The sequence below is a fragment of the Notothenia rossii genome (genome assembly GCF_949606895.1).
Source record: "Notothenia rossii genome assembly, chromosome: 1".
Taxonomy (NCBI): Eukaryota; Metazoa; Chordata; class Actinopteri; order Perciformes; family Nototheniidae; genus Notothenia; species Notothenia rossii.
Genome location: NC_136912.1, coordinates 13,239,700 through 13,256,222, shown reverse-complemented (window position 1 = coordinate 13,256,222; position 16,523 = coordinate 13,239,700). Strand labels below are relative to the sequence as shown.

Below are 16,523 nucleotides of genomic sequence, written 5' to 3'. Positions count from 1 at the left end.
AATTTACTTGATCACAAAGATTGCACTCAATTCGTTTTTGGACCTTTCCCCCACCTTTTTCAGTGAGAGAAGGGGAGAAGGGTGGGCGTTGGTTGGGGGGGAGCACTTTTGTCCAATGGTCTTTCTTAAATTAGCTATGGGGGCAGGAGGCTGCCTCCCTACGCTTACAGAAGGAGGAGTCTCCGTCTGTCACTGACTACTGTTTCATTATTACCTGCACAATCCTGCAGCATTCACCACACTCAGAAGCAAAGAGAGAGGCACACAGAGGACACACTCTCAGGCCTAATCCATCCCAATAGAGTTTTCTTTTTTTATGCTCTTTCCCTACGTGGGACAGCCTGCTACTGCTGACTTGTAAATTACAAGGCAACTAGCAGTAGATATGGCTGGTTGTCTGCGGAGTTCCTCACTTTGTCAAAAGTGGGCACTTTCAAGAAGCCTGCTTGTGACATTTGCTCTCAGCTTCTACTTTGCCTCAGCAGCTGCAGAGCCGTTTGGCTCCACTCATCTTTATCAACGCAGATCTGGACCTAATGAAGACAACATTATCATTGCTAACAGTGGGATCAGGGTGCCTTTAGGGAAGTCTGTGTTTCTTGACCCAGTGAGTGACCTGGTAACAGAAGTTCAGCCTGGAGACCGCTGCCTCATCACGGTGTTGGACAATGACCCACTGGCCCAGAAACCTGGGATGCTCTCACCTAAAAAGTTCCCCTGCGAATTTGGACCAGATGAAGTCAAATACACTCATTTTGGATCTCGGAGCCCCAGCAAGGATCGGGTGAAGCTACAACTTCGTTATGACACCCAAACAGACACAGTTGTCATTCCTTTCATGCTGGAAGTGGAGGTGGTTTTCCGACAGCTTGAGATCCTCACCAGGAATATGCCCCTTAATGTTGAAAAGCTCAGTGGTGACAGCGTCCCTATTGACAAAAAGCATCTGGAGTTTTCCTTTGAGGATGAAGTAACACAGTGTAAGATCGCCACTCTTGTCGGCGCCGGTGATCTTCCCAGGTATGGCACTCTTTTGAATAACCCCTCAAATGGCCAATTTATTGACTGTGATGAGTTTGTGAAACAAGGCATTCGCTACAAACACACAGCTAAAACCAACTCACCTAACAGAGACTATATCCCAATGATGGTAGAGCTGCAGGATAAAGAAGGCAACACCATTATGCAAGAGTATTTCCAAATGATGGTTAGAATTAAAGAGGGGGCAGAGAATACAGCTCCTAGACCCAGCTTTGTAGCCATGATGATGATGGAAGTTGATCAGTTTGTGATGACAGCTATTACAAGTGACATGTTAGCTGCTGAAGATGTTGAATCTGACCCAGATGATTTAATCTTCAATATTACTACACCGCTGAACTCTGAGCAGGGCTATCTCATCAGCACAGATGATCAGAACCTGCCTATCACCTCTTTCTATCAGAGAGACATCAAAGATCTTAAAATTGCTTATAAACCACCCTCAGACGACTCAGAGATAGAGAGGATTTTCCAGCTGGAGTTTGAAGTTGTAGACACTGATGGTGCTGTGTCTGATACATTTGCTTTTATGATAGTGGTAAAGCCTATGAATACCTTGGCACCTGTAGCAACCAAAAATACAGGGCAGCTACTGTTTGAAGGGCAATCCCGACCTCTTTCCAGCTCCCAGAATTTAGAGATTAGTGATGAGGATAACCTGGAAGATGTGACTATAACTGTGGTTGATGGCTTAAAGCATGGAGATCTGACGGTGCTCGGGGCTCGCAGGAAATTCTTCACACCTGCCGATCTAGACGCCGGCATTGTGGTGTACCAGCATGACGGCAGCGACACCTATAGCGACAACATTATTTTTAGAATGACTGATGGCAGTAATGAAGTGGAGTTTTTGTTCCCAATCACTATTGCTCCCACTGATGATGAGCCACCTATTATCAATGCTAACACTGGCCTGGTGCTATTCAAGAATGAAGTCATGCAGATCTCTCCCTTTATCCTGAGTGCCACAGATATCGATTCAGAAGACTCCACTATTAAGTTTATCTTGGAAGTGCCATTCTCAACTGTAGGGGAGCTCCTGCTAAGGCAAGTTGAGCCTCCCTCTGACCCGTCTCTCTGGAAGTTCAGCGAGACAGATGAGATGTTTGAGCAGGTGGTAACAGAATGGTTTCAGCAGGATATTCTTGATGGAAAGCTTTTCTACCGTCACATTGGACCCCATAGCACCACCGTTGTAGTTGATCATTTTGTTTTCCGGGTCCAAGATGATAATGACCCCCCTAATCAATCTGGCGAGCACATATTCACCAGCAAAATCCACCCTGTTGATGACATTGCTCCAGAACTTGTTCCCAGCACCAGCCTTCACATGACAGTCCTGGAGTATGAGCTAACCCACTTCAAGAAACATTTCTTGTGTTATACTGATTTAGATTCAGATGACAGGGACCTGAAATACACCATCATTAAGCCCCCAACTGACACAGATGAGAACAATCCAGCAGCCTTAGGTGACATTGTACTGACTGACAGCCCAAACACTGTAATTATAGAGTTCACACAGGCCCAGGTTAATCATCACAAAGTAGCTTACAAGCCTCCAGACCAGGAGCTGGGCATCACTCCAAAAGTGGCTCAGTTCACATTCATTGTAGAAGACACTTCTGGTAACACAATAGATGGACTATTCACCATTTTCCTTCAGCCAGTGGACAACAAACCCCCGATTATCACTAACAAAGGTTTCACTGTTATGGAGAGCGCTTCACATATCATCTCTAGGAACGAGCTGCTTGCCACAGATACAGATACAGATGATGAAAGTATTATCTTCACCGTGACCCAGATTCCTCGGTGGGGGCAGCTGCAGTATTTGGGGATCGACATGGCAAAAGGAGAAACATTCGTAATTGAAGACCTTTCAAATGGTCACCTTACCTACAACCATGGTGGACAGGAATCGGTCAGTGACACCATAAAGATTGATGTCAGTGACGGTTTTCATGAGGTACCCATCATCATCAAGATCAACATTGATCCAGTTGATGACGAGTCCCCCACCCTTATGCTCCCAGACGGTCTGCTTGGAGCATCCATCGATGTACTGGAGAATGGAGCCACAGAGATTACAAGTAATGTCATTCAGGGCCGTGATGAAGACACAGATGACCTCCTCCTAACTTTCATTGTTGAAGAACCTCCCAGGCTTGGTGAAATCCTAGTAAATGGTGCTCCCGCTGAGAGATTCACCCAGGAAGACATCATTAATGGGGTAGTGGTGTATGCTCACACATCCGGTGAAATCGGTCCAATCAAAGAATACGACTCTTTCAACCTTACTCTGTCTGATATGTCAGAACAGTGGGTTGTTGGCGGCAACAACGTACATGGTTTGACTGTTCAAGTCACCATCCTTCCTGTTGACAGCATTCCACCCATTGTCAGTGTTGTAGAGCAATTTGTTGTCGTGGAGGGGGAGAAGAATGTCATTACTCTGGACCACATCCAAGCTGTGGATATCGACACTGAAAATGATGATATCCTATGCACCATTATTGTCCAACCAACATCTGGTTACGTGGAAAACATCTCCCCATCTGCAGGCTCTGAGAAATCCAGATCCGGGACAGCCATCACTGCATTTAGCTTCAAAGACATCGCCTTAGGTCATATCTACTATGTCCAGAGCATCCACAAAGGGGTTGAACCTGTGGAAGATCGCTTCACCTTCCGCTGCTCAGATGGAATCAACTTCTCTGAACGACACTTCTTCCCCATTGTCATCATTCCAGCCAATGATGAAAAGCCAGAGATTTTCATTCGCGAGTTTATTGTGATGGAGGGCATGAGTCTGGTCATTGACACACCAATTCTGAACGCGGCTGATGCTGACATTCCTGGGGACGAGTTGCACTTTGAGATAATAAAAAATCCCAAACACGGTTCAATAATTCTGCAGCTTAGCACTGGCACAATCCCTGTGGAAAACTTTAACTTGGAACAAATCAAAGAGGCTTCCAATATTGTCTATGAACACGATGACTCAGAGACCAATGAGGACAGCTTTGTAATCAGACTTTCAGATGGGAAACATACAGTAGAAAAAACAGTCCTTATCATGGTTATTCCTGTTGACGATGAGACACCAAGGATGGCTATAAATGATGGCCTTGATGTTGAAATTGGAGAGACAAAAGTCATAAGCAACAGAGTTATTCAAGCCACAGATCTTGACTCGGAAGACAAAGAGCTCACATATGTTGTGCGTTACAGCCCAGGTCAAGGCTTCCTGCAGCGTATCAGCAAGTTTGGTGATGTTTTGGGTAATATTACCCTTGGTATGAACTTCACACAGGACGAAATTGACAAGCAGCTCATCCAGTATGTACACACAGGCCAGGAGGGAATCCGTGACCTGCTGAAGTTTGATGTCACCGATGGCCTGAATCCACTCATTGACCGTTACTTCTACATCAGCATTGGAAGCATTGACATGGCTTTTCCAGATGTTATCAACAAAGGTGTGACTCTTAAAGAAGGAGGGAAAGTAACTCTTACCACTGACCTCCTCAGCACCACTGACATTAACAGTCCTGATGAATTCCTCAGCTTTAGCATCACAAGAGCGCCTAGTAGAGGCCACTTAGAGTGCACTGACCATCCAGGTGTTCCCATTTCCACCTTTACCCAACTGCAGCTTGCTGGCAACAAGATCTACTACATTCACACCTCTGACGATGAGATGAAAATGGACAGCTTTGAGTTTGAGGTGACGGACGGTTACAATCCTGTATTCCGTACCTTCAGAGTGTCTATCACTGATGTTGATAATAAGAAACCTGTCTTGACTATAAGCAAGCTTTATGTGGAGGAGGGAGAAACAAAGCTTATCACACCATTTGAGTTGACAGCCGAGGATCGGGACACCCCAGACAACCATTTAAGATTCATAGTCACGCAGGTGCCAGTGCACGGCCAGCTGCTTTTCAACAATACCAAACCGATCACAACCTTTACCAAGCAGGATCTTAACGAGAACCTTATCAGCTATAAGCACGATGGCACTGAGACCAACGAAGACAGCTTCTCCTTCACTGTCACAGATGGCACTCATTCTGATTTTTACGTCTTTCCCAACACTGTGTATGAGACACGCAAGCCCCAGATGATGACCATTCATATCAATACTGTGGACAATGGTGTGCCCCAGATTTTGGTTAACAAAGCTGCTGCCTCACTGAAGGTCCTCCAAACAGGCCACGTGGGCTTCGTGATCACCAGCAAGGCCCTCCAATCAGAAGACCGCGACAGTCCCCAGAGCATGCTGACATACACTGTTTCTGAGGCTCCTCTGCATGGCTTCATCATTAACACCGCACTGGGAAACGACAGCATCAAGACCTTCTCACAAGGTAAGAAAATGTCACAATACTTCATCTCTTAACAGGTTTTTTGACATTTAAGATGCAATAATTATTATTTTTTAAATGACCATGAAGCATAAAAAGGTCAAATAGGAAAGCATTGAAGGAAACAGATATTTCCGTTATAAGTTGTTGGAGACAAAAACAAAGCTAAAAGGAGAGTGACATTTTTGGCTAGTGAGAAAAACCACTCAAAATGATTTCCAGAAATGCATTTGATCATTTTTTTCAGCTCACAAATCATGACAACTAATATGGAGTAATAACAATTTCTTCATAATTAAAGTAACATGTGTATACTTTTCTTAAAACTATCCTTAGTTGCCACAGTTATTTTACCTAACATTTTCAGCTAACACTCAATCTTCTATTATTTGTTTTTCTAATAGCTGATATTGATGACATGAAGATCAATTACGTGCTGTTGGATGGGAGCAACGCCACAAGTGATATCTTCTACTTCACAGTTGAAGACAAAGGTAGGAATCTTTTAAACTTCCTGCCCTCTCTCAGTCTCCTAAGTGTTTGCATCACAAAGACTTAAGGCAGTTGGCCATGACTGACACCCATAGAGCCGCCATCTCTTTTCGGTTTAAAGGACAGGGGTCAAAGGGGACTTCTGCCAATCACTGACTGGGTAAAAGTGAAAGAAGTGGGACTACCTCATGCTCTAAACTTTATTGTTAACAAACAATGGGATAATTTACCCAAAGGCACTTTTCTGACTGTTTAAATGTCCACCTCTCATCCTGTGCTTGAAGTTTCATTGAAATGTGTAAAGGTTAGCGTGCTGGGCTTTTCAGTTTATATTATCTTATCGGGATGGGTCTTGCAAACTTCGGCTTGAACTTAAAAATCTACCATGTTTTGTGGGAATATGTCAGTTATTCTTCCCATTTCAACATATCTGTGAACATGTACTTATCCTGTTTATCCTATAGAATTAATCACATTTAAATGTTACAGACACGACAATATGTATAAGCTCTGTCACGTTTACCCAGGTTGACATAAACAGCATGATAAATATAGCGAATGGAAAGCAATACAAATGCATCAGGTGGTTGCTATTTTAGTTTTGACTTTAAAATACAAAACAAGATTTGGAAATGCAATTAGTTGGGGCAGGGAAAGTTAAGGTTATAATTATGCTGGATTAAGGGCCATGTTGGTCATAATACCACCATCACCATCAGGGCCATTAAAAAGGCAGGACTGGGAGGACTGACACTGGGAGTGTCTTTTTGTCAAATGACTGTCTTTTGTCAGCAAAGTGAAGCCTCTTATTAGCCTTGACTGAATCGCAGTAATCAACTGTTTCCCCAAACTGTAAGTGAATTGTGTGATAATTTATTTTTAATGAGGTTAAGTAGCCCTGGCATTGATAGAAACCACATCATTTATTATTATTTATGCTCTACTGTTCTGCAGTATTTTTATTTGAGTTTCTTTACCTTACATGTGTGACCTATGCATCTGCCTGAAGCACAGGCAGGTTCGCTTTTTGTCTTTTAAGTGGAGGTTTAACCACAGGAAGGGAAGGCAAAGGCTTCAATTAGCTCAACATTCTTTTTCTGTTTGCTTTCATACATTGTTTAAGCTTCCAGCCAACTCGGCTGAACCAGGTGCAGTGGTGCAGACTGGGACATAAAACAAAAAGGTGTTGCTGCATGACCACGGTTCACATGCAAAGGCCACAGCAGCTTATTCCACAACATACATGTAATTAATAGCACACGTATTCTATTCCAAATAATAGATAAAATGTTTAACATGTGGTTACCTACACCCTCGCCACCACACATACAAGGGAAGGCACACAAACAAACACAAAGGCACACCCAGGAAAAGATCAAATAACAGATAAAAGCAATTGAAGCCAACCGGTGAATCACTTATGTGAAGTGTTAAGGTGGTGACTCCTGGGGGAGCGAGCATTATCTTGAACATGTAGAGACGTGCAGGTCGGAGAGCAAGCTGATGGTCAGCCTATCTGCTTATAAATCTAAGTCAATGAGCTGTTTGTGTGTGAAGCAAAACTCCCGGTCATTAGGAGATTCTCTCGCCAAGATAATCCCCCCTACTAGTCTTGTTTTCAGCACACCTTCAAATAATCATAATCATAAAATCATTGAAAATTAGTAATGAACAAACACCATAAAAAGTGACTCATAACTTTACATTTGGAAATGAATCCAAAAAGTGGCAAATTATTTTATTTTATTTTTTTAGGATCGTTTAGACACAAAAACAGAGATTAGTTTGACAGAAGACAGAACATTTAAATATATAAAACTAAGGCCGAATTGTCCGCAATCACCTTGTGGATTGTAAAATTAGTTCTGTCTGTTTCTTAATCATTGTGTTTCATTCAGCATTTCCAGAACTATTCATCTAATTACATTCTTATGTTCAACCCAGTTTGAGTGTGACCTCGCTTTAGGAAATACCCCGTAGATGCTCTGATATGGGCAGCTGCTTAAGGGTCTTAGCACCCTTTAAGAGGAACCTGCCATTACATGCACTGCACTGAGGCTTTTTCACAAGTCAAGAATATACACACACACACACACACACACACACACACACACACACACACACACACACACACACACACACACACACACACACACACACACACACACACACACACACACACACACACACACACACACACAGTCCAAATCATTTACATATCTTAAAGACATAGTATTTCCGTTTGGCATACTTTAGAAAGCTCAAATGTTGCTTGTTGCATGTATGTTTCTGAAACTTTGTAGATACATGAAGATCTTCATCAGGCTTGAAAATGCTGTGTCTGTAGCAATAGCGTGTGTGTGGCCAGGCACAGCTGAAGTTTGTGTGTGTTGGTGAGAGGTCAGGGGTGGACATTCAGTTTCACGCCAGGAGACGTGCTGGTCAGCGGTTAAATTCCAGACTCTGCAGGGAAAGTTAGTGTAGCTCTCATCACGTCTGAATACATCAGCAGGCTTTTTGGCTTATCAGCTGTTTGCCGAAAATGCGTCCGAGGAGGATAAATGATTCATGTGACAGAAACAGAAAAAACAATAAGTGAACCGATGAGGAATGGGACATTTCTAACAGATCTGTGGGCTGTGTATGACACGATAATTCAATTAAGTCAAACACACAGTATACCCCAAATGTACACTGGACATTTTTAATTCTTTATAGAATGAGACAGCTTTTGCTGCTGATGAAGGAACATTGATGAATTGGCTGAACAGGAGTTTTTTTAATTTAAGTTTGGCTTCCATCTTTAGAAGATCATCTTGATCTTTTGTCTTCGTTTGACAGATTTTATATAATTTCTTAAAAAGCTGCATAACTTTACTAAACTTTACATTTTCACAAAACAGTAAGATATCAAATTTCACTGTATTGTCCTTCGGCAATGACCTCGAACACAAACTGTAGTTCAACTTGGTTCATTCTTTCTGTCTATTGGGAAAGCAATAACCTGCATACATGACCAGGTCAGAAACTCTCTACATCAGGGGTGTCAAACTCAAATACACAGTGGGCCAAAATAAAAAAATCGGTACTAGTCGAGGGCCGGACTGGTTCAATGTTTATTGCAAAACGTATTGAAATGAACTTATTGCACATATTAAACCTGGAACTAACAAAGCTTAAATGATTGCTTATAAAAACAACATTACATATTAAATAATCAGTTGCATTAATTTCTTATGGCTCTATCTGCAGCTTTTCCGTCATTACTAATCATTAATCATTTCTTATGATTACATTTTTCCAAAGGCCAACAACAGCTTCAAAAAAACAATTTCCCTCAAAGAAAAAAACAAACATGCCCTGTTGTCTCAAGAAAAAAAGTGCAGAAGGAAACATCCATGTAAACTCAGTGTGCTGCTCTGATGCTAGTTCAGACACTTGGCATCTCATCTCGGGTGCAAGTTCATCAATGTTTGGAGTCAGGCTCTGAGCTGAGGAGACCCTCAGGATGGAGTGAAGGTGTGCGTGCAATATACCGGCGGGCCAGATCTAATAGTAATTAAAAAATTATCCTGCGGGCCGAAATTAAATCCACCAAGGGCCTGATTTGGCCCCCGGGCCTTGAGTTTGACACATGTGCTCTACAGTACATCCATTCTAAGTGTTAGACACTGAGGCAATAAATACTTGTTTTTACAAGTGGATGCACAATTCACATATATCCTTGTCCAAAGGGCATGAGTTTAGCCAGAGGCCAAGAGAAGAAACTCTTATTTACGGTCAGACTTGTTGAGACTTCTTTAGGATTCTGTTCATTTCTAAGTCTTAGAACTAGGACAATAAATTGATGTTGGATCATTAGTCTTTGGAGTCTTCTGGTCTTCAGAAACACTGCCTCTGTTTGCCAATTTAAGGCACAGGATAGCATCAGATTTCATAGCAGTACTAATAAAACTCAACTGACTAACAGATGAGAACAAAGAGATAACAGAACAACATACAGATAAATTGAAGCTGCCTCTTTGCTTTTTCCAATAGCAAAAAAAAGTCTTCCAGCTTTGGAATAGGGTTCATAGACCCCAGTGGGTTGAGTGTTATGTGATCATTGAGACCCCGGAGAGGAATGCACTTCCTTGGAGACTCCAGACTCCAGGGCCACAGACAGAGCAAGGCCTGGAAGTGCAGTGGTCTCCCGGGCAGACAGGTGTGTACGTGAGAGGGAAGGCTCCAAGGGGATCCCCTTTCAAAGCCCTCTGTCACCCCACTCCTAGCTCCGCAGAAATCCAACCCAATCCCAGATAGCCCGATAACCTGCAGACTTCCACAGTGGAGGTGCCTGCCTTGAAGGGGCACTTCCCAAGAGAAATAAAACCCAGGAAGGAAAAGATAACGAATAGGAGCTCGAACTTTCGTATATATTTGTCTTATCGTTGGTGAATTTTCCTTGTTACTGTGGGTGTCCTCTATTGTACAGTCGGATTGCGTGCTGACTGACTTGTTACACCCTTACTTCCTAACTGTGTTTTGGGATCGTACATGTCACCCATGTCAACAGTCACCAGGAGATTTACTGGCTAATGGTGCCACAGTTGGGGCCCCCTGTGACTAGAAGCCGACAGCCTCTCAGACCCCCCCCCCCGCCACAACCCCCTCTGATGTCACTCTCCCGTCCTTCCCCTCGTATGAGACCCCTTCATGGTATTACTGTCCTCTTTCATTGGTGTGTTCATCTTTTGACCTCTTCTCCATTTCTTTCTTCTCAGGTTTCCCCATATCCCTTTCAATGAGACATGTTATCACCTCGTTCTCTGTCTTTCTTCCACTTTTTGTCCATTTTCTTCAGCCTTGATTTATGTTGGTTGGAGGGCTGAAGGGTGGGCAGTTATGATCTATGGCTAAAGCGGTTATTCTTATCTGCTCTCATATGGCAAAGCTGTTGCTGCCCCTAGCCAAGCTGTCCTTGAGTTACTCGCACTCCTTTCCTTGTCCTTTGCTTTTTAAACATGCTAGCGACATGGCTCTTGAGGAGGCAAAGTCACTCTGTATGATTGTCTGTTGGTCCATCACTTTGGTAGATTTTGTTGAATCAATAACTTTGTCATAAAATTACTAATGACAATAATGTCCAGTGATTAATTGTTACTTCTCTGGTCATAGTTTAACTTTCTATATATTGCAATTTCTACATCCAAAAGCTAACTTCACTATTATGACCCAATACTAACAAACCTAAAGATATTGCCATTAGCATTAGATGTAATGCAATCAGCAAATGTTAGCATGCTATCACGCTAAACTAAGATGGTGAACATGGTAAACCTTACAGCTGCTAAGATAAGCATTATCTATGGGAGCATGCTAGCAAGCATTTTGCTCAAAGCAATGCTAGGCCAATGTCAAGTATTTTTCTATTTTGTTTCCAACTAAATATGACTTTAAAGAAGGCTAACATAATTGACATTGTTGTATATTGTACAAGATCAGGTAATGTTTGTGAAAGCACTTAGCCTTTTTGTTTATATGTGCATCTTTCTACCCCTATGAGTCAAAAGAGACAGATTCCCAGTAAAACATTTGTTATTTTTATTAGATTTCTTTGAAATGTTGTAAGCAACTGTGTAACTATATCAATTATTTGGCAAGCAAGGGTCAAAGATGTGGATCTCAGTGCCTGTCAAGTTATGATTTGTAACATCCTGTAGAGATAGCTTCACTACTCTGAACTGAAGCACTAATCGAGACTCTGTAATGTGTCGATTTACAGCACATGCTGCCACTGTCTGGAAGGAATGATAAGAGTTATTAATACATCCAACCATGCGGCATTCCTTACATGAATTCTTTGGAACGCAGAGAGGAAGTTATAGCTTTCACTATTTAAAAAATCTCCTCCTGTACTTATTAAGATGTCAAACAATAAAAAGAGGTAAACATTTTCTGTTTCTATCAACGTTCGAGACCTCCATGATTTAATAGACCATGCTTAAAAAAAAACATTGACATTTAAATACCGAACATAGCTAACTGAAACCTTTCTGTATTTATATCAACAGGATGATTAATGAGGAAATGTAATAATGGTGATGCGTGTCACTTGATAAGGATATTCTTAGATGGTTGCTCTTCCTTGCATCATGCTGTTGAGCGTCAAAGCCTCATATTGACCTTCCTCTCCAATGATATCTCCGGCCTGACCCACTATCCCACTGCATCTATGTATGGTGCACGCCGCACTGCTGTGTAAATATGAGCTGTTGCAGAATGTGCTGTCAAAGGACGCTGGAGCAGGAACAACTTCTGGCTATAATGTCCTTTGTATGTTTTGAAGTGTTCTTGCTGAGCCAGGATATTGGCTACTCAAAATTGTATGAAGAGCACTCTTTTTCGGAGTCATTTTGCTTCCTCTAGTTAAATACTGCACTGCAAATACCTAAATGTGTCACTTTGTAGTAGGTCACTGTGATTTACTGCACTAAAATGAGTCAACGTTTGGAGAGGATCCAGTTGCTCTCACTCGGGTCCTTAAACAGAAAAACATTAACATACTTCTTTAATATTCAGCCCCTGCCCTTGACAGTGATTAGCATCAATCAAGCTGAAGCTAATTTTTTTTTAGCTGCTAACCGAGATACTTAGAAACATGTGCGATCTATAAAACTTTACATCCCAGCAGAAATGATGTTGATTGTCAGTTTGAAAAGCTAATGGAAATGTGAGCTGAGCCAGGCAGATACTGTATGTATTGGATTTGATGGCCAGTCTTATATAGTATGTGTCATAAAGACCGCTATAAAGTGGACCATCAATCATGTCTGAAATCTATTTTGACTTTCTTGTTTGCAGCTATTTTTCACAGGTCTTTAACTCGTCTATTTTGAGCAAATTGAAACCATTTCCACGCTGGTTGTTACCTTAAAGGAAAACCCTGCTGGGAACTGTGGTTTCTTGATTATCTCTTGATTTTCTTGAGACTCAATTTCCAGCTCGAGTCTCAGTGTCTCACAGCATTTACAAAAGAAGTCGTAGAAAGGGAGATTCCTCTCTTTTACACTGGTGTGAACAATGTGGAGGCAGGCAGGGAGGCATGCCATGCTGGTGGATCGGGCCCACCCAGACTGCGGCCTGCTGTCCCTCTTCGCTGTCCTCCCCTCAGCGAACAAAGCAGACACAGGGAGGAAGGGGAACATGGGGGGGGGAGGAGGTTTGTGGAGTACAGCTGTCACTCTGCCCCCCATTGGAGGGAGTCTGGCGGGAAGGAAGTGAGAGAGACAGATAGACGGACAAAGACAGAGACACAGCAAGATCTTTGCTTTAGCCAGAAACTGGTTTCTCTGACTAAGTTTATGTTAGGAGTTGTGTGACTGAGTGAACAGTGAATGAGAAACATTCAAATCATTTGGAAGGAACCAAAAAAAAAAAAAACTGGCAATTTGAACAACACTGACAGTAGTTATTCTGGACCAAAGTAAACACCTGTGCTGCGTGTACAGCAGGAACCTGTTGACTACACATTGCAATAGATCCACTGAGTTTAAGGAAAATGGCAGATTGGTACTTATTCACTGGTTACAGACATTTGGGATACCATGTGTTGTTCTAATCTTTTCAATATGGGAGGTTATTTGCCTTTTTTTGAAGAAAGGACATTTTATTTGAGATTAAAGGGTTCTTGGTAACCTTGGAAATAGCAGTTTGTCAGACAATGAATGAGAAGATGAGATAATGGCAGCTAAATGTGAAAAACTGTGGCAATACCTTTACACTATTTGACATATGTCACAATACACATGTGCTTCTAGACTCTTGTAGTCATCGGTCACGGCTATTATTTTCGTTTTTGGTTCAATCACAGGTCAGGTTCACTGTTGTAGTGTTTGTATATTTTTGACAATATATGCGACTTATTCAAATCGAGGTAAAGGATTACAAAATAGATGCATTTTTTTTTCATCTATGACACATGCTTCAGTATCCTGAATCTCCTCAAATCCATCGTTATGTTACATTTCATTTAGCTGACGCTTTTATCCAAAGCGACTTACAATTATTGATTACAGGGACATTCTCCCTGGAGTAACTAAGGACTAAGTGCCACTCAAGGACACACTAGTGGTGGTGTTCCAGGCGGGATTTGAACTCACAACCTCCCGATCTTCAGCCCACCTCACTATCCATTAGACCAGTGGTTCCCAACCTGGGGGGCGCGCCCCCCTTGGGGAGGCGCCAAAGATCGCAGGGGGGGGGGGCGCCAGGCCTCAGATGATTTGATGCCAAATATCATATTTAGACTTTTTTTTTAAAAATTTAATTATTATTATTTTTAAATATAATTGTCTCTACATTACAATACAATATAAAAAATAATTGATTAATTAATTTGAATAACAATTCAAGTTAGTAGCCATTAAAGGCATAAAAAGAAAGAAATATATAATTCTTTCTTTAATAGAAATGTTTCTTCTGCCTGTAAAGTGTCCAAACCAGGCTTCTCTGGATAAGCGCATTTTTAAAACATAGTCATTGTCCATGCCGGTTTCAGTTGGATTATTTGTCATAATTGCTCCAATCAGATCGGTCTCCTCCATTTTATAGATTATTTAACCCTTTTGAATCCACGTAAACACATCGGCAAAATCCGGTTTACTTTGAGCATGTGTTTGAAACAGTTTAATCCCTTTGTGAATTGTTTCCACTTGCGCCGTCCTTTAATTTCTTCATACAGCGGGAATCCAAATGAATGAATCCTGAGTCCAATAACCATCAAAGTCACTCCAATAGTGCTCCTTAATTACGCTTTCATCCTCCTTTAACAAAATGTCCAGTTTGTCACAGTAGTTGTAGCATTTTTGAGACTTCTAAACTTTAATTACCGATGTGGGGGGGCGCAACTTCCAACAGGAGTCATTTGGGGGGGCTCTTGGGAAAAAAGGTTGGGAACCCCTGCATTAGACCACCACTACCTATGTCTGCACTACAGGTGTCTGCTATTCAGGACAATGTAGTCTAACAATGCAACACTGTGGTCTCGTCACATTCATAAAAACTCCATTGTTTTACCTCAGAGCAACGCAGAAACCTAAAGCTACCTGAGGGCTCAATGCCAAAAGAGAGACAGCCTTTTGTCTGCCGTGTTCATTTGATAATCCTCGATGATAGCCACTAACTAAGCTTCTTTTCATATCAGCTTCACACAGGGCTGTCTGCCAGGACACACTTTCTCTTACACAGAAACAGTCTGATAATTAAAGTTTGTCAAAGACTTACATCAGACTGTGCCAAGGAGTCTTCTTATGGAGATGAGGATTGGATTCCTTTTTGGTTCTCCATGACATGTGAAGCAGTGCAGATAGGGTCTTATCCATCAGGACATCATACACACACACAGTTATTGTATAGTGATCTGCACAGAACACACAAAGCAATACTGTATTTTTACATATTTCATTTCACGCACATACCATATAACAGCTAAAGAATCTAGGGTGAGCAAAATCAGATATGATGCATGTTTCCTGTATTTTTAGCCGTGACTGTTGGAAACCTGAGCATGGAGCCCGATCGAGGGTAGCCTTCACCCACCATGAGTCCAACCGGGCGTGGGCTTCATGCATTCATGCATTTGTCTATTTGTGGAAGAAGGTAGATTATAATATAAAAGGTACAGCGATTATCTGGATTTACAGCCATCTTTATTCTATTCATGGCAATAAAGATGGGATTGAGTGCTGTCATTGTCCCAGAAAATCCACTGGATATCAGTTGCATCTGAACATATCTCTCTGAGGGCGGTTTGCCCCTGTTGTGACTCGGACTGGTTTGGCGTCAGCACTGACATGTGGGTTTGAGGAAGTGGCCCCCTTCTCTTACTGAATACCCCACTATCAGCTCCTCTGATTTTTCATTGTCCCCAGTCACATAGCATAAAAAGTGCAGCCTCTTTCTTCTTCAGTGAGGCAAAACTGGGCTCAATGCTGGTGTGGACAGTCTGAGGGTCCTTGCAATTGTTCTGTGTTTAATTATTATTCTCTGTTTACTTCTTATTCAGGAACAATTATATATTCACCTCTGTGCTTTCTAATTTCTTGGACTTATTGTACAGAATAAAATAGTTTTAGTCTTTTAAAATGTCAGTCCATTGTGCTAAAATTGTCTTCAGACCCAATGAAGTCCCCTCAATCCTCTCAGGCTCTTAAGCAGAGTGAGGTCAGCAGGGCTGCTGCCGGTGTGACCAGTCGTGCAAAACTAAAGAGAGAAAGCCCTCTCTGACCCCCTGATCCAAAGAACCCACTGAGCTTGACCCATTTCACATCAGAAGTCACAGGTCACCAGGCTCTTCTCACAGGAGGATAAGACACTAGGAACTTTCGCCGCTGCTCTTGAAAAAACATTCAGATTATGTAGCCGAACCCACGATCTTAAATATCTGTGAAGCAGCCAGTTTTGAGTCAGTGCCCAAAGCTGAGCTGACAGTTTGAGGGATTACATGAGTCATGAGATAGTATGGATTAAAGATGTGGATCAGTGGCAGGTGACTCTCGGAGCTTTGTTCAGATGTGTGTTTTATGAGCATGGCTTCTTTAACAGCTAAAATGAGTAGAAAGCGAAGGGGTCAAATGATTC

The 16,523-nt window shown here is 42.0% G+C and overlaps 1 protein-coding gene across 1 annotated transcript in view; it reads left to right on the top strand.

Moving 5' to 3' along the window:
* The first annotated feature begins 161 nt into the window (after positions 1-161).
* The window catches only part of frem3 (Fras1 related extracellular matrix 3), a 32,378-nt gene continuing 16,016 nt past the window's right edge, over positions 162-16,523 (top strand). Inside the window, exons 1-2 of the mRNA XM_079643393.1 lie at positions 162-5,414; positions 5,816-5,905. Of these exons, the coding sequence (XP_079499519.1) occupies positions 386-5,414; positions 5,816-5,905 (5,119 nt within the window). The 5' untranslated portion in view covers positions 162-385. The remainder of the gene's footprint in view (positions 5,415-5,815; positions 5,906-16,523) is intronic.